Genomic DNA, 18,553 nt, shown 5'->3' with positions numbered 1-18,553 from the left:
ATGTATCACTTTACGAGTTTGGTTTTGTTAGTATTCCTGTTTTACGCTTACTAACTTGCCTAAGGTCACTCTGCTACTGTTTGGCAAATTAGGATGTAAGCCCAGGTGGTCTAGTTTCAGATTCCTGTCCTTACCTGTGTTTTTTATTCAATACTGCCTTAGCAGTAGTTTCGGAGTCATAGAATTAACATCCATTCTTTAGGGTTTGAGTCTAAATTTTAAAAATAATATACCATTATCGTTTTCAAATAATTCTAATAGTTTCTTTCTACTCTGTACCTACCACTTCGTCTTTTTTCCCATAAGGCAGCTACTGTTAACAATATATTCAGAACCTTTTTCATCACAAATTTTTTATAAAACATCTTAGTGTGCTTGTGATTCCCCCTTTCAGTTGCTTGTTTTCTGAAAGTTCAGCTTATTCATAGTTGGTAAAAGTTTTAAATACCAATGGTCCAGACACGACTCCAGTATGTTTGTGTGTGCATGTTCCATCTGTGTCTTTGGCAGACTTTTGAAATCAGTTGAATTCTTACCTGTTTGGAACTTATTTACATGAGTTTCTGCCTGAAGGAAACGTACTTCTGTTTGAAAACTCCAGGTTGATGAGTTTCTTTTAAGTTGCTAGGACTGAAACTTATTTGACAAATCATCTATGACCCTATCACCTTGATGCCGTGAAACAAATGAACCAATAGCCCTTTCTGGCTAAGGAAATGGGTTTTGATGGAGTTTTCAATGCTGGTTTATGGACTCAAGAATCAAATGTTTTCTAAACAATGTGAAGAATGTTTTATTTCCAGATCCTTATATTTTCTCTATGTCTCCTTTTCTGCAGAAAAGCTCTGTAATTTTTAATCAGTAGCACAAAAATGCCTCTATGGAAATGTCCATAATTCTCAGCATGCAGTGGAACATTTTCCTAAAAAGTGAGATCACCAGAAGCAGAGAGCAGAGAAATCCCAGATGGCACTAATATTTGATTTCATTTTTAGCACGCTCATATTCAGCAGATGGATGGGAAGGCTGACCTCTCTGACACTTCTGCATCACTGCCTGCTACTCCAATTGCCTTTGTGAATGTTTTTTCATAAGGCTTCTCCTGGTACCTCAGAGATTGATGCCTGGTTGCCTGCGTGTGTTATGCTTCATTTCACCAGGGTTCTGTGTGGTTGAGAGTTGCTGTATTCTGTAAAAGGGGAAATCCTGGCTCATCAGTATCTCAGGCTTTTCCTACAATCTCTCAAATTGTGTGTAACGTCTTAGAACACATCATCTTAGCTTTCTATGTGCACCCCTGATTTGTATCCATCTTTAACTAATCCTAGTCTAATTTTTCCACTTTCTTTTGCCATTGAAAATATAGCAAAAACCACAGTTACTTTTGCACCAACCTAAATGGCTAACTCAAGAATAATGATAAAAAAAAAGTTAAAATACCTACTAAGCACAAAAATTTGAATATTTTAATGTGAATATTGCTGATCTTCTCCTTCAGCTATAGTTTCAGTGGCCAAATACAAAGGACCTAAGTTAGAGTTTCCAATCATTCCATTTTCCTTAAGGGTAAGCTTTACTTTAGAGTAAGTGTCTATATTCTTATTTGTAAGCTAGTGATATTATTCATGCCAGGCAGTTAGGATTGGTGTGAAGATTAAATGAAGAAATTAATGTCATATGGTCATCACAGTATCTGGCACAGAGTAAATGCACAAAGAATATTGGTTTGTGGTATGCAAAATAACTTTTGTATATATAATATAAATATAAAATGAATGATAAATTATTTGTTTTGTTATTATATTGTGAGAAAAGTGAAATGTTAAGAAATCTTTAATGATCATACTAATGCTGTGTTTTAAAGCTTTCTATAAAATTACTGTATTCCTTGTTATGGACCATTATGATGTCCACATGTCTATTTAGAGATGACCCTCTTCTCCCTCCTACCCTCACCTGCTAGTTTCAGTGGCGTGGCTACAGACAAGGAACTATCCAATAGCACGAGTATCCAGTGGGTTTTGTTTTTTTTTTTTCCCAAGCAGGTTGACCTGTATGGCCATTCTTTAAAGTTCTCTGGGAATACTCAATTCTGAGGAGGATTAGGCCGCTATGTCCTTCCAGGTTACTTGTTCCCACACAACCAGATTCTGGTACACATTTTAATGCATAACATACATTTGGCTTAGAAAACATTGCACATTTAGCAGTTACTTTGCTTGAATCAGATCTCTACCTGATGTAATTTTGATGAGTCTAGGCTTTAGATGACTAAATTGCAGCTTTGTTGTGAAACTTGCTATAGAAAGTTATGTCTTCTCCTTTTTATAGGTCTAACATAAGGCCAGACTATGCAGACTCCAATTTCCACGACTTCAAGATGCACACCTTCACTAGAGTCACATCCTGCAAAGTCTGCCAGATGCTCCTGAGGTAAGCTTGCTCAGTCCTGGTTTTTAAAGGAATGATGTAATTGCTAAGTGTTTCAGACTTGTCTAACCTTCTAACCAGTAGGTTCTAAAGTGGGGATTTTGCCTTAGCAGTCTGGATCCCACAAATCTTTGCCAGGCCTTCTGCCTGGACAGTCCTTTCAGAAGCTCTGGCAAGCTCCTCACCCTCTGCTTGAAGAGCACTGTTGATACCTCTTTTCCTCTTCTTACACTAATGATTTCATATGGGCAGAATTTTGTACCACTTAATACACCACTCTCTAATTTTACCTTTCAGGGGAACATTTTATCAAGGCTATTTATGCTTTAAGTGTGGAGCGAGAGCACACAAAGAATGTTTGGGAAGAGTAGACAATTGTGGCAGAGTTAATTCTGGTGGTAAGTCATGTTTATTGTTGCGATTCTGTTTTTAATGAGGACATAAAATTTGCTAAACATAATTAAGGCCTAATTTACTCTGAATATGTGTTTAGTGTAGCATATCTGCTTTTGAAACTATTTATAAGCACAATTAGAAAAATGCTTATAATTTACGTGGCTTTTCTACGTAACTTTGTTTTAAAGTATTTAAAATTCACGTGACTTTTATATGTACCTTGGAGACAGAGGTCTTCAAGAGGGAGTTGGGTGGTTTTATGTCACCCATTTCATTAAAAGCCTTAAATAAATTACTAAAACCGTACAAATATAGCCAAAACAAATCAATAGAGTAACAAAACAACAGAATCTATTTTTCACTTCTATCTTTAGTTCTTAAATTTCCTTTTTATTTTAAATATTTAGCTCAGAAATGATAATGGTGCCACAAGTGAACATCACACAGACTAATTCATGAATTAATGAATTGAATACATTGTCATTTTGCAGAACTTAACAAAGAGCATGTATCTTTTGGATTTTATGTAAATATTTTCCCCTTGGTTTTTAAAAATAATACTGCACGATTGTTACATGAGCTAGTTTCTAAGACTATTGGCAATTATGCATTCAGTAGCCTCTTGCCTCTCTGTGCTCCTCTTGGGCTCTCTTCCTTCTCTTTCTTTTCTGGCTTCTTTATTCTTTCTCTTTCTTCTTTTTTCTCTTTGTCCTTTTCCCCTGAGTTTCTCTGTGTTTTTATCAATAAGACCTTTCAAAATCAGTAAAACTTTTGAACACAAGAAAGGATCTTTAACAGCTTGCGTTCAAAAGGTAGCCATGTCAACCTTTGATTTTCCCAAAGGAAAAGGTGGACATTGAATTATTTTGGATAATGTGAAAAAGAGTAAAATAGAGAATAGCTCATTTCAGAGCTGAGTTCAGAAAATGGGCAATTGTAGAAAAGGTGAATCCTATTAGAAGATTGAGATCACAGCACATTCCTCTGGGACACTTTTAAAGCACCCTGTGTGCCATTCTCTGTGCTAGGCTTGAGTAGCTGTAACATGACAGATCTTGGCATGAGTTGAGTGCCTACATTGTGCCTTCCCTGCCTGGGTGCTCTACTGGGCATCTTCTTGCATGAGCTTGTTCCATCTTCAGAATGGCCCTGCACATTTCCTGATGGGGGTCAGATTGCTCATGCAGTTTACTCAAGGACTGTTAAATAAACTTACTTCTTACAACTGTTGGAAGGTCAGAAACAGCTTACAAAGTTGTAAAATATAATAGAAATAACAATTATTGTTGTTATTTTTTGTCAACCTAATACAATTTATCACTTAAATTTTTGTTGTTCCATCTTTATACGTCCCATTCTTTAATCTCTTTGGAGACAGTTAACATGTTATTTACTCATTGTAGGCTAATGTTTATATAAATCCGAAGGCCCTGTCTTGATGAGATGTCTGTGAAGAATGTAAAATGATCCCATAGTTGGCATGCTTTTAAAGGAAATAATGTAGGAGAATAGTTCAGAGTCAAGCAGAGATAGCTGAAATCCTAGCTTTGCTATTTGCTAGCTATGTGAGCTTGGGGAATTTACTTAAATATTCTGAGCTTTTGTTTATTCATCTTGTAAATTAAAGGATTATTATGAGGATCCAGTGAGATAATATTGATTCTTACTACAGTATCTGAGCAAAGTAAGAACCTACTATTTTAATCTAAGGTGATATAGTGAAAAGTCTGGTTTTTTTGTTTTGTTTTGTTTTTTGTTTTTTAAGACATGGGCTTACTTAGTATTTTTGTTGTTTTTATGATCTGGAGTACATGTGGATGGGAAAGTTAATGAGCAATCTAAGTTGCTTATTCAGTACAACCAAGATTCAAATCAAGGCAGGCCAGCCCCTGAGTTTGTTCTTACCACTGGGCTCTGCTACCAGTTAGGTGAATTAGCTGTGATGATAACATGTCAGATGTGTCAAAAGCCCACTACTGAATCTTAATAGGTAATCATGTGCTTCCCTTTCTCTGTGAAAGGGAATGATTTTCTAATTTTTTTTAAGGCAAAAAAACTTTTAAACTCAATTAAATTAGTAACTACCACATGTTTTTAGGTTTGAGTGTTCTGTAGTGCTGCGAGAAGACATCCATTCCTGGGGACCATGCGTACCATCTTCCCATGGAAACTCTCCAGGCTGGATACACTTTAGACACATTCAGTTCTAGGGCCCCTTATTTTAAGATGAAGAAACTAGGTCATAAATATATGAAAATAAAATAATTAAGAATAATGCTGTTAGTGCCCTGCAGATTGTAGATAATGCTTACTTAGACAGATATCATCAATTAAAAAGTACACTGATGGAGACATAGTTTACTTCAGTAGGGCTTTTGCATGGAGAAGAGTGTGATATGATTTCAGCAGAACTTGTCGTTGAGGGAAATCATTCCAACAGCCAAATTTAAAGCAAATGAGTACTACTGATTTAAGGCAAACTCAAATGTTTACATAGTTCAGACTCCCCCATGACATTAAATCATAGGTGGTTTGAAATTCACCCCTACTTTACAGAGCTTCATAGCAATAATGTTTAACATAGTCTAACTATACTCTCAAGCAACAAAAAGAGATCCTGATTGACTTAATGTGGGTCAGGAGGCCACTTGTGGTCTAGAAAGCTGTGACTAGTAGGAGTTGTGATAAACATTGGATAGATGGCGTGAAAGGCAATTCCAAAAAGGGGAGTAGGCAGAGGTTGGTTAATGGATATAAAAGTACACCCAGATGGGAAGAATAAGTTCTAGTGTCCTATAGCACTTTAGGCTAACTATAATTAACAACAATTTATTGTATATTTTCAAATAGCTAGAAGAACAGATTTTGAATATTCTTGACACAAATAAATGATAAATGTTTGAGGTAATAGATATGCTAATTATCTTGATTTGGTCATAACACATTGTATACATATATTGAAATATCACACTGTACCCCATAAATATGTATAATACTGTTAGTTCCCTGCAGATTGTAGGTAATGCTTACTTACACAGATGTCATTGATTTAAAAGTAGCATCACTCTCTAAACTTTGTTATGTAATTTACTACAAAGCAGGAAAATTTTTTAAAAACTCTGGCTTTAAATGTTTCAATTAAAAATAATAAAAAATGTATGAAGGGGGACATACCATCTTTATTCAACATCAGACATGTTTGTAGAAAGGGATGGTCAAGTAGAGAAGAGGCACTAGTTGTACAAAATGACAGGGTAACCCAGGGGCTAAATGAAAGCTAGAGAATCTTTTACCATACCTTTTAGTGGACAGATCCGTGGACATAACATTGAGTCCTTACCTTACTTGACCTTTCTTTTTCATTTGACACTGTTAATCATACTCCTTGATGCTATCCTTCACAACCCGTCATGCCCCCCGCCATCTTTTGGAAATCTGATTGGCTTTCCTGGCTTAGCTATAACGCACACCCCAGGCAGATAAAGGTCCATCTGTGCATAAAACGTCTCTCCTGAAATATGGATTTTAAATTTCCATCTTCTCTTTACATATTCCCTCCCAAGTCTCTTGCAGTGACCTCAAAGGTCCCATAACTAAAATCAACCTCATTCATCATTACTACAAACTTCCCTCTCCTATGTATTGTCTAAGTTAAAGGCCTACCATCCATACACTCACACAGGCCTGGGTGTCACTCTTCCTCATCTTGATTCACTTTCCTGTTCTTCTTAGCTCTCCCCCTAAGTCTCTCTAGAATGTGCTGATAATGGTGTTGCTATACACAGAAAAATCTCATTGTCTCTTGCTTGAACAACTCAAAAGTCTCCTAACTCTCTGCTCTTATTCTTATGCAATTTATAAAATGATCTTTATTAGAATTAAGTCTGATTGTTTTACTTTTTCACTTACCCTACTTTACGTTTCCTACAGAATAATGTCCAAACTTTCCAATATGGCCTACAAAGCTCTGAGTAATTTATACAGCCTGATTTTTTTTACCACTTCCTCTCATCCCCCAACCTATAACACAACTCTGTTTAACTACTCATAGTTCCCCAGCCACTTTTTTTCATGTCTATGTGTATGTATCTAAGTGTATTTTGGTTTTCTCTTTTACTGTCTTTCCTTGTCTTTTCTGTTTTGTGAATTTAATGTTCATCTTTAAAAACTCAATGCAAATATTGCCTCCACTTTGAAAAACTTTTCTGATACTCCTAATGCCTGGGCTTTATTAGTCTGTCAGTCCTCTGTACTCCCCTGGCATCGTATATTTATTTACTTTTATCATATTTATTATAATTGACTCTAGGTTCATCTCTTCAATTAGACTGTGGGCCTTGCAATGATAGGAACCATACCTAGTTGGTGTATTGACCTCAAGGAAGTAGTGGGGAATGGTTTAGTGAGTGGATGGATCAGCAAATGCACAGGCAAATGAGTAGAACTGCAGTGCAGCAGGGCTTCCAGGCCCTGAAGATCACTATAATCTTAGAATCGAGAGAGTGTAGAGATTGTATAGGTTTTGGTTTCACCTTCGTAGAGACCAGAGCTTGACTAGTTGATGGAAAAGTGGAATTAAAAACCTTACCTGAATTCCTGGCTGGTACTTTCAGAATGAAAGATAGAAAATTAGGTAGACTTTTTAGATTCCTTTCTAGTGTTTTTGCAAGGAAAAGCTCATGGCCTAAGCATCGATCATTAGGCCTTTGAGAGGAAACACCTGGGTTAGTTAATAAGTAGCAAGAAAATGAACCAATTCGCAGAACACCTGATGACAAAATTGCCTCTCTTTCTGGATAAATCTACTCCCTGATCCGATCAATTGTTAGAGCTCTCTCTTGGCTCTTACTATTTCCTCTCCCTGAAACATGCTCCCTTTTCTCTGAACAGGTCCAAGGACTACCCTTTCATTACTTTCTGTCCAAGCTCTTTGCCAATCATTAACCTCACCTCGACCACCCAGTGGTAGCCTGAATTAAATTGTTCTCTAATTAGTTTCTATGTAGGTTTTATACATTTGCCAAGGTTAGGCTGTGTTGTAGTAACAAACCCCGAGGTTCCATTGGTGTTAAGATATAAAAGTTTATTTCTCACGTGTGCACTGTTTGCTGCGGGTTCAGTGGCCTTCAGAGCAGCTCCCTTCTAAGCAGGAAACCAGATCAGTTTGATCTTGTGACTGCCAACTTGACACATGGCTTCTAGGGTTGCTGATATACAGACCCGGAGCCTGGAAGTAAGCAGTGTCATTTTTTATCAAGTCCATTGGCTAAAACTAGTCACATGGCTTCAACCTAACTACAAGGGAAGCTGAGCAATGTAATGAAACATGTAGACTATTTGGTGTCTGTCTCTACTCCTATTAGATTATATGCTCCTTTGCTCTTCGGAATGTGTTTCTCATCTTTTGGGTCTACCCCTTAGTACCTAGTTCAGAGGAATGACACTTAATATCAGTTCGTTGTTGCTTTTTCCCAATGTAGGACTATTTCAACCAGAATCTAATTCTTAATGGTGTTATAGGATGTGATTCAATATCAATTATTAAGCATTTGAAGTATCGCTTAGTTCTTTTTGGACACGTTAGCCCTTTTTGCATGTTGTCTTCCTTGGGTTGAGAAACCTTTTATATTTCATGCTCTATATCCCTTAAATTTATCTAGTCTTCATTCACCCTGGAAATGATAATTACTTGACAAAAATGCAGTGCATTTCTGAATGAAGTGCCTCATTTGTATTAATATATGATTATGACAGATTATTAACTCAAGTACATTTGAAGTATGACAAGAAGATGTGTGAAGTTTATTTTGCTAATAAGACAAACTATGCAACTTGGAAATAAATTTGAAGGGTGGGTGATTAGTTTATGCCTTAACATTTGAGGATTTGCATGGATATAGAGGGCAGGCAGTTCCAGTCTCCTTTTTGCTGAACTTGAGTTGACTTCTTCACATTCACTATGGCAACCTCAATGATCAACACATACAGGAGCTCTGAAGTGTGTGCCAAAACTTTCCAAAGTTAATAATGAATAGGTATGAACCACACTATGCAAGCCTCTCTCAACAAGTCACTGCAAAGCTAATGTAACTTTAGGGTGCCGTTTCCTTCTCACAGTACACCACTGCAAAGGTCTTATACCAGACAGCAACCTTTGTGAATATTTGCTTTTTGCCACCACTATGCTACATGGCTAAGCCCCGTTGGTCCCCCGCTTCTTACTCTAACATTGACCACTGTAGCTTGCTTTACATCCTCTCAGTTTACACAAAGTAACATTGGAAGGCAAATATTGCTGGAGCATATGACTTTGGTTTGATGCATCTTTTCCTTCGGTGAGAATGCAAGCCTCAGCTGCCCTAATATTTAACTGAAGCAGATCCTCATTTGCTTATCTGTTTAATCGCATTTATATCTAGGCCAGCTGCTGCTCCTGCCACTGCTATAGCCACTCTAATTGGAAGGACCTTTCTGTTGTATCCTAGTGGTTTAAAACTGAGAGACTGCTACCTAGAACCTGCAGTCATATTGGTATCTGAACTGGGCTTCTTTATAAATCATATTGTCTATTTTAGAATAAAAGATGAGCTTTCAGGATACAAGTTTATTTCAGGCTTCTACTGGTAGACATTTTATCACAGTAGTTTTATATATATGAACTGAAGATTGATCATTGATTTTATAACCAAAAATGACGTTAGTTCTGTATAATGTTACTTAAAACTCATAAAGACAATTTTATACTTCAGTAGATATTATTTCTTCCATCTATTTGGGTCAGTTTAATGGTACATTAATAATTGTTAATGTGATTTGGAATCTATTATATGGTTGTATTCCTATTAGAGCCCTTGAAAAGACTTGAAATCAAAGCCTCTTTCCAAGTATTATTTATAGTTTATGGTTTGCTTTATTTTCTTTTTAAAATATTGCCGTATATCTGAATAGTGAACATAACATTTGTGAAAGTGAGCATACTTTCTCCAAAATTTGATCAGTCCAACTGTATGTTAGTTGTCAAGTCTCACAGAAATAGCGCTTTAGTCATGATGACAGCATACCTTCAAAAACTGTACTGGTAATTACTTTTCTGTGGCCCCCGTTGAGATAGGCAGTCTTACTGGACATTGATTTATTTAATCAGAATAGAACTTCACATAAGAGACAAAGCTAATTGCACAATAATGTATGAATTGAGAGCCACTTGTATTGAAAAACAAATAAAATGTGACTCAATTTTATATTTAAACAAGTGAAAATTGTTTATTCACTTGAAATTTAAAGCCTCCATGAAAATTGTTTCTCTTGCACAAATAATGCACATTGAGCTCTGTGCTGGCATTGAAGATGGAGTTCTGCAAAGGCTCCAAGCACCTCAGTAACACCACTTCTCAGAATTACATTAAACCAGTTGGGGCATGATGAAAGAATGAAGGTATAAACCCCTTGAGGGCCCGTGAGTCACCATCTAGAAAGGTTCTTGAAAGGGTAAGAACGATTTATAGCTTGATCAATAGGAGCGTGAGAAGTAGGCTGCAGGGTAAATATAAGTTGAGGATTAAAAACTTTTGGAAACTTGAAGAATTGAATTACAATCCTAAGAAAGTTCTCAGGAGAAAAAGGGAAACGTAGAAAAAGAGACTTTTTCATCCCATCTCAACCAGCAGCCAACCTTTCTTCTAGGTCAGAGTACAGCCAAGATAGATTTGATGATAACCAGCCCTGACTATCTCAGCTCTATGGCAGAACTAAGTCATCAACAGAGTTTTCTAGAGATCCAAGTGCCCACCATAGTAGTTTCGGGTACATACCAAATGGAAGTTAAAAGGGAGTTGCAGGCTTCAAAATTAGATCAACTTTTCCATAGAATACTTCATACTAAAAGGTTCTTACTCCATTTTCCCAGACAGAATGAAGCTTTACTTGAAAATGTATGTATTTGCAGTATTGCAAATTGTGGTTTCCCAGACAGAATGAGACTTTACTTTGAAAATATATGTATTTGCAGTGTTGCAGTTGAGTTTTCCTTTCTCTCCTTTCTATTATTTCAGCGTCAGTGGACAGGCTATTACACTAATGTGGGTATGACAATTTTGATTGTGTTTATAAAGGGGGCAGTGCATTTAATGGTATAGCCACTGTCACCAGCACAAAAGTATAAGTACAGGAGCCTGGCTAAGAATTTCTGAACTCAGCAGATTCTAAGAGTTATTGATACTCCTTTGGCTTTTGCCTTATTCTTAGAAAATTTACAGAACCCTACCACGAGACATAATTAAATAAAAACAGACTTTCAGGAGCTACTATTTATGTGGTACACTCAGCATGATCAGATCGAGTGCAAACAGCTCTATGCCAAATCCGTGAACACAGTGGGCCTCTTCTTGGCAGAGGGGTGAACGTGGTGGCCATAAGAACAGGAAGGCAAGGAGAAAGGAAAAGGGAAGCCCTGCTAAAGGACTTATGCCCTGGGAGTTGCATCCAGCACAAAGCCCCTTTTCTATTTTTCCTATCTGGGTTACACCGAGGAGGCTTTGTGTAGAGCGGTTTTTAATGCACCCAATCAGAAATATGAGTCAAGTTCATTCTCTTGATGAGACACCAGGGGAAACAAGCAGAAGACAATGATAAGGGGGAAAATAAAGGAGGAATATCTGAGTAAGCTAAACAGCTAAGTCTAGTTTGTTCCCAACGTTGTACCAGTTTCATCAGTGCTGTGTCTGTGTGTCACAGCCTCTGGTGTCCTGTGATGGATCCTCACTTATGCCAAGAGCTGGCCACCTGGCAGCCAAACCCTACATAAGATATGAAGAGCCTGTAAATGCAGGACTTCTGTTCCTGAATCTGCTACTCTGATGAGGAGGTGTAAGTGCCTACGTAGCGAGGTGACCACTGTAAATACCTTTGTTTCCTCTTCCTGGGAGTCACCCAGAGAACCCTCATGGAACATGTTGTGACAACTACTGACACATGGATTTATTATAGGTTTTATGCCACAAACAATACATTTAAAGTATGTTGTAAAAGACTTTGCAAGGACCTGAAAACACTTCTGTAGGAAGAATCAGAAAAAAATAATTATTTTTGAATTGAAATTCAGGTGCACACTCATTTATGAACACTGAACCCAAAAAAGCTGAGCTTTCCTTAATTTTGGAGGTCATGTAGAAAGCTTTTCTCAGTTTCCTTGGATGGAAAAATTAAACCGCCCCCCTGTTTAGTGCTTCCTGCAGTTTTTGATTCTCAGTTCAGACTCTAACTCACGAGTAGGGGAATAGGGATATTCTGGCATATGTAGGTCTTTCGGGGCAAACCAGCGAAGCAAGTCTCACAGCTGTTCTGTTAAGAACCCAAGTTCCCCTAGCCTGAGTTCTAAGCCTGGGACAGCCAAATGGCACTTTTATAGAACCTCTTCCCAAACCAGTGCTGTTGGGCAATCTTTCTTCTGAAACATTCTGAGTTTCTAATGGGGAGGAAAATAAGAAATGAAATAACTTTTTGTCCAGGAATACTCCTTTGTAAAGGTTGATTTTAGGTCTAGCAAAGATGCCTTCATAGAAGGCAGTTATCTGTGAAAGCCAAGGTGATGGAGTTTGAAATTGACAACAGGATGAGGACTTAACTTTTCTTCTGAAAGTGACTCTCTGCCCATGGATCTTCCATTTCCATTAATCAGAAATATTCCTTAAAAAAAAAAAAAAGCTGGGGAGAAAAGAGAAAAACAAACCAACCTCCCGTTCCACGCCCCAGGCAATCTTCTTGTGTAAAGCAATCTGTGGCAGCTAGCAGCTAGTCAGGTGTCCTGGCGGGAGTTTTTCCTTTCAACTCTCGCTGGGCGCTTCTTCGATTCCTTAAAGAAACACACTACAGAGCTCCCACTTAGGCCTGCTCTTTCTCTCCTGATGTCTCTCTGTGGCATCTTTTCAGATGCTTCTTTAGAAGATCATTTTGGATGGGGAAAGTATAGGCATGGGCTTATGATGATGAGGGATTTCCTGTCAGTCTGGAGAAGTTAGAACATGTATAGGTGCTCCTGGGTATGGGGAAAGGAAGCAAGGACGCTGCCCACCAGTTTTCCAAGTGCCTTGTGTGCACTCTTATCTCCGGAACAATCCTTTCTTCTTCTACTACAGTGCACACCCGAAGATCTCAGGGCCCTTATAATTGTTAGACATTTTCAGGGACTGAAATGTAATGAAGGAATTGTTCTTCCTATTTCTGGAGGTAAACTAAATATGAAAGGAAAATCAGCATCAGACTCGATCCTGACTCAGTTTTTCTTTTAAGTTTCATCTTTAAATCAAACTATTTCTCCCAGAATTAAACATAAAAGTTATAGCCACTTAACCAAAAACAATTCACATGAAATGTTATGCTATGTATAATTTGCAATTGTTACAAATAGTCAATGCAGTACTTTTGTTAGCTTAGTATTTTTAGATTCTTAAAAGGAGGTATGTTGAAAGAAAGGTTGCATTTAGCTTTCTCTCATGCATATAAATTTAGTGCAAGCCTGTTTTAAGGAGCTTTATGTGGTAGAATTGACATTGCTTAATAAACAATTGAAAAAGTTAAGCATAACCTAGAAGTTATTTAAAACGGTGAGTCACTTTCCTGACAAGCCAATAAGGTAAGAGGACCAAGGTTGCAAAATAATTACTAACCCAGCCTGAGGGACCCTGGAAATATATTACAGGTATCAGTTAAAAAAACAAAGCAGTGGTGTTTTACCACTCTGCAGAGAGCAAGCTAAGGTTACTAACCAAACAAAATAACTTTACACTGACAATGCCAATTTTTACATTTCTTTCAGAACAAGGGACACTCAAACTACCGGAGGTAAGGTGAACATTTTAATTTTTTTAATCCTTGCTTTTCAAATTGTTTGCTAACCTAACCAGGCTTGAGCTTTTACACTGTTACATGTGCCTTTTAAAATAAATAGAAATAAACCGAAATAGAGGGAACAACCCAAGTGATTGTGAACAAAATGCAAAAGTTAAATCCAAGGAATTTTCACAGTCACTGTCCGAAGGTCTTAGGTAGAGGAAAAAATGTGAAAACTTAATAGAAGACTGTGTATGAAATGGGACTTGTATAGAGGGAAGGGTGGTCTTTATCCCCAGAAGCTGGTAGATGCATCCCCTGTCATGAAATGTGTCACTGCCCGACATTTACCGAATTTACTGAAATTTCCTAGAATTACTGCAAATTCTAACATTGTTCATCTAAGGTTATGGTTCCATGCTTCTAGTACTTTTCCATTTGAGCACAAAGATGATCGTTATCATATCCTATTGATCAAATTAAGGTCTGGTAACATTTCCTTTTGGTTTAACACAGTCTCCTAATGGCTTAGAAGTATATGATCTCTCTTACCTCTCAGAATAAAGTTACATAAAAAGTTTTAAAAAATAAAGTTATTTTAAAAATACAAAAGATGGTGGGATATATAGGAAGTAAATAACAAGATGCCCATTATTAAATACTTTCCTGTTGAAAATGCTCTCAATTGTGTTGTTTGATGTTGTTTATACGGAGTTCTCCAAAGTTATAAAATTTCAGACAGAAAAGAGTTTTTCTTTAATGATTTCCAGATAACCATTGCCTTGGCCTTCAACCAAAAATAACAGATTTCTCACCTGACTGCCCCAACCCCCCAATCGCCATAGCAAAACATTTTTAAAGATAATAGAAGAATAAAATACAAACTATGTGCAATTAGTTATATGAACCCAAAGTTCAGTAATCTGAAAATTTCAAAATAATAATGATGAAAATTATGATTTGTAAATTAACATCTCACAGTTAAAACCCCTCTTTAAAAGTGACACTAGTATATTTTTAATCTAACACATAGTAAAAATAATAAAAAGCACAGCAAAATATAAAAGGTGCTTGTCTCTACTTTTTGCATAAGTATGTAATTTGAACATATAAGATATCAAGAGTGTGATATAAAGAGGCTCATATGCACCTAATCAGCGTATCTGTTGATCATATTTTAGAACCTAGAGTCTAGACCAAAGAATGCATAACAAGGTTGTTTTTTTTTTAATAGACCATACAAGTTCTTTTAGAGCTAAAATAAATTAACCGGAGATTTCCTTTAGTGTTTCATTGACAGGTAAGATTTTTCATTAGGGTTATCAGGATTCTTCCAGCAGTGCCAAGGATCTTGCAAAGCAGCCTTCTTTCACTTACTTTCTCATACTATTATTTATTATTGAGACAAAAGCCTTGTAGGGTTCTGAACTTTAACTCAGTGTTACCTAACATTTATCCTTTTAGATATATATATTATTTTTCCAAGGAAGATGGTTTCATTTCATTTTAATTAAGTAATGTGAAATGGGCATACTTACAGAAAGAAAATGTGCTAATAAGAAGTGGGTAATAATTTTCATGTGATACTTAATAATTCTCACAGACACTTTTATACTCTTTAAATTATATGTAAGCCCATTATGCAAGGAATAAATTTTCCCATTGATTTTTAAAAATATATAACATCAGTTTTTAGTGACTTGCTTCACTCTTCAATATAAGTATAATTTTTATTTACTGTGTGACTGTATTAATAATCTCTACTTTGTGTGGATGGGGGATTAGAGTAAGCTCTGAGGCTAGCCAATCCATTTGGAAACTTGAGTTTGTTTCAAGCGAGCAGTATAGCAAACTAATATTAAGAAACAGCTCTCACCCAATAACAGGTGCATTCACTCTCCAGGGAAGATGCTTGCAGCTGGTCAGGAATCTCCTCATAAGTAAATGGTGAAGCACTTTTGTAAGCTCTGTGATCTTAATTTTTCTCCCTCTCTTGAAGACCTTCTTTCTCTCCATGTAACAGTTTATATACTTCTGCTTCCCTTTCAATAGTTATGATTGTGAATTTTTTATATTTAATTTTACACTTTTTTGTGAAGTAGGTCCGTTTTCACTAGCCACAGGATCTGTGGGGTATCCATAACCATACCTGGGCTGTTCATCTCACATCCCATTCCAGAGTGGACCTTCAGAAAGCTCCGCTGGCTCTAAGAAGCAGGTTTATCATCGAATACATTGATAAACTTGCTTCTTGGAGCCAGAGGTGCTTTCTGAAATCCATTTTTTTTTTTTTAAAAGAGAGACAATAGGTAATGAAGAGAGAAATAACTGCCAAGTGCTAATAAAATTGAGTTTGTTTGTTTTTTCCCCCCTACTTTTAGGTAGACCAAAGGAAATTGAGAAGGTTCTGGAGACTGATTCTGGTGGTGTGAGGCTGTAATTGAGAGCTCCAGGGGTGGCTGCTAGATGTGCCCTCCCCTCCTTTCCCTTCTCTTCCTGCTGGGGACAAGGGCCTGTCAAGCCTCGTCCTAGACTTTTGAGAATATAGATTGGGGAGGGGAGCATAGGCTTAGAGATGACAGGATGATCATTGAAATTTGCACTTTAAAATTATTCAAAATATGATCTGCTAAACATCTCCTGTTTTTTTCAAAATAAAATACTTTTTAAGTTCTTTTAAAGTATAAAAATCTTAAACTCTACAAATGCAGTTGGTCTAGGGAGATGAAAATTCCTCCTATGTTTATTTTTTAAATATACTGGATCATAGTTATTCCACCGCACACCCTTCCTGTAGAAAGCTTTCTGTTTTCAGAGTGACTGATTTTCAGTGGCTTTTTAGAAGGAAAAACCTCAAATATAAGTAGTAAGGCACTAACAGAGTATAAGAATTACTTTCTGTGAATTTAAACATTTAAAATAACAAAAAGCTAATAATCCGTCACTTAATAATCCTTACCATGTGGTAGTAATCTTTCCAAGCATTTAAGGTAAATTAATTCATTTAGTTCTCATCACAAAACCTGTGAAGTAATTGCCATTATTATTTCCATTTTATAGATGAGAAAACAGGCACAGAGATATAAACTTAACTGTGTTCAAACAATTTGAACTTAGGGAGTATTATTCTAAGATCCATTCTTTTAATACTTGCAATGTGTATTCTATTTTATTTCTAAATTCAAGATATAAGAATACAGAGTTGCTCTTGAAGTCAGGTTTCCTTTTTCACATTTTAAATTTATAGTTTCTAAAAGGGACTAATTTAGGGATTCTAGGGATCAGACCAAAGAGTTAAATGTTTTTTCTTGCCTTCCTAGTACTTTGGTAGTAGAAGGTATAAGATCAGTAGAAAGTCAGCTTCTTATTGTGCATTAAGAAGATGATGGGATATGTAGGAAGTAAATAGCAGATGCCCATCATTAAATACTTTCCTGTTGAAAATACTGTCAATTGTGTTGTTTGATGTTGTTTATATAGAGTTCCTCAAAATTATAAAATTTCAGACAGAAAAGAATTTTTCTTTAAACTAGTGTTCTTTCATTTTATCAGACATGAGTCTGTAATTCATCATGCTTCCAGTTTTTGTGCCTTGGCTACGAAAAAGTCCAGAGCAAAATTTTCCTTTCACTCTCAATGACACTTGTTATAGTTTTTCTAGTGCAGCTGCCTATCCTGCGCAACACAGCTTCAATGCTGATTTTAGTGATCCTAGCAGTCTTTTACAAATCCATGTTGGAAGTAGTTGGGTAAAAACAAAAATCATATTTTAAAAATGTCTCCAATTTGCTTTCACCTGAGAACCCTGAGAATCTGCTGGATATGGCTTTGAGACCCTTAGGAAGGCTAGGGAAAAAAAAATTTCATCCATTTAACTTGTGAATGAAAACAGCAGAAAGAACCCCAAGAGAAATCCATGGCTAATGTGTGCTTAGCACAGCCAAGACTGCTCTGAATGAAACCAAGTCTCCTCACACAGACACAACCCAGCACATATAAAAAGAAAATTGCTTTTGTGAAAATCTAGATTGTATGATAGCCATAGACTCAGCATTTCGTTCAGTTGCATAATAAAGAAATGAAATCAAGCCCTTCTTAATTAGTGAGATTACTGTAGTTATTAGGTGGGAATGAGTTTAATTGCTTAAGAAATAAAATATGTAACCATGAATTTTCATAGATTTAAAATCTCTTGTATATCATCTGTAGTTTTTGTAATGCAAAGTTTTTTTCTTATGGCTTCTTTTTTCTATAATAAGAATTTATTTTTATGATTCACAAACTGCATGTCTGTTTTGTTTTTCAAAGTTTTCAGATACAACTGGTCTATAATTAAAACACTATTCTCATTTAAGTGTTTGCAAAATCAGAGCTTCAGATCTTCGTTTTGAGGTTGCATGTCTTCTTCAGTCTGGTCTGTGAGTCCCCATAAATAGCTGAGTTAGAGGTTTAGGACATCAGTTTAAGGCTATTGCTCATATGTCTGGACTGGGAACATTTTCTAACCAAGATGGCTGCTGAGCTTTGTTCTCTCCACAGTCACTAAGACTTTTAAAAAACTGAGTCTCAATATCTGGAGTTGGCAACCAAAAATATTTTTTTCTTACTGTTATAAGGTACCAGTGACTTATCAAGTGTAATGATGTGCAAGTGGAAGACTTATTAAAAAAAAAAAAAAGGTTAAATTATAAAAAAACAAACTTTAATACTCTGATCAAATTTAGTCATACTTTTAATTGGAAAACGTGCAGCATTCATTTGCTTTCCAAAGTGCCAATAGTAATATAATTTAATAATGCAACGTTACCAACTTGTATTTCTTTTGCTTTGTTTTCCTTTTCTGCACAGAAACGGACCAATGGACTCCGAAGAACTCCTAAACAGGTGGATCCAGGTGTGT

General features: G+C 36.4%; 1 protein-coding gene across 2 annotated transcripts in view; it reads left to right on the top strand.

Annotated features, from left to right (window-relative positions):
- The window catches only part of VAV3 (vav guanine nucleotide exchange factor 3), a 391,549-nt gene that overhangs the window by 261,787 nt on the left and 111,209 nt on the right, over positions 1–18,553 (top strand). For both annotated transcript variants that reach the window (XM_032262870.1, XM_032262869.1), the window contains exons 16-19: positions 2,332–2,433; positions 2,728–2,828; positions 13,640–13,665; positions 18,502–18,547. In XM_032262870.1, the coding sequence (XP_032118761.1) occupies positions 2,332–2,433; positions 2,728–2,828; positions 13,640–13,665; positions 18,502–18,547 (275 nt within the window). The remainder of the gene's footprint in view (positions 1–2,331; positions 2,434–2,727; positions 2,829–13,639; positions 13,666–18,501; positions 18,548–18,553) is intronic.

The sequence above is a fragment of the Sapajus apella genome, unplaced genomic scaffold, assembly GCF_009761245.1.
Source record: "Sapajus apella isolate SASKATOON/1434 unplaced genomic scaffold, GSC_monkey_1.0 scaffold131, whole genome shotgun sequence".
Lineage (NCBI taxonomy): Eukaryota > Metazoa > Chordata > Mammalia > Primates > Cebidae > Sapajus > Sapajus apella.
Note: the sequence above shows the minus strand (reverse complement) of the source record. Positions and strands in the feature narration are given on the sequence as shown.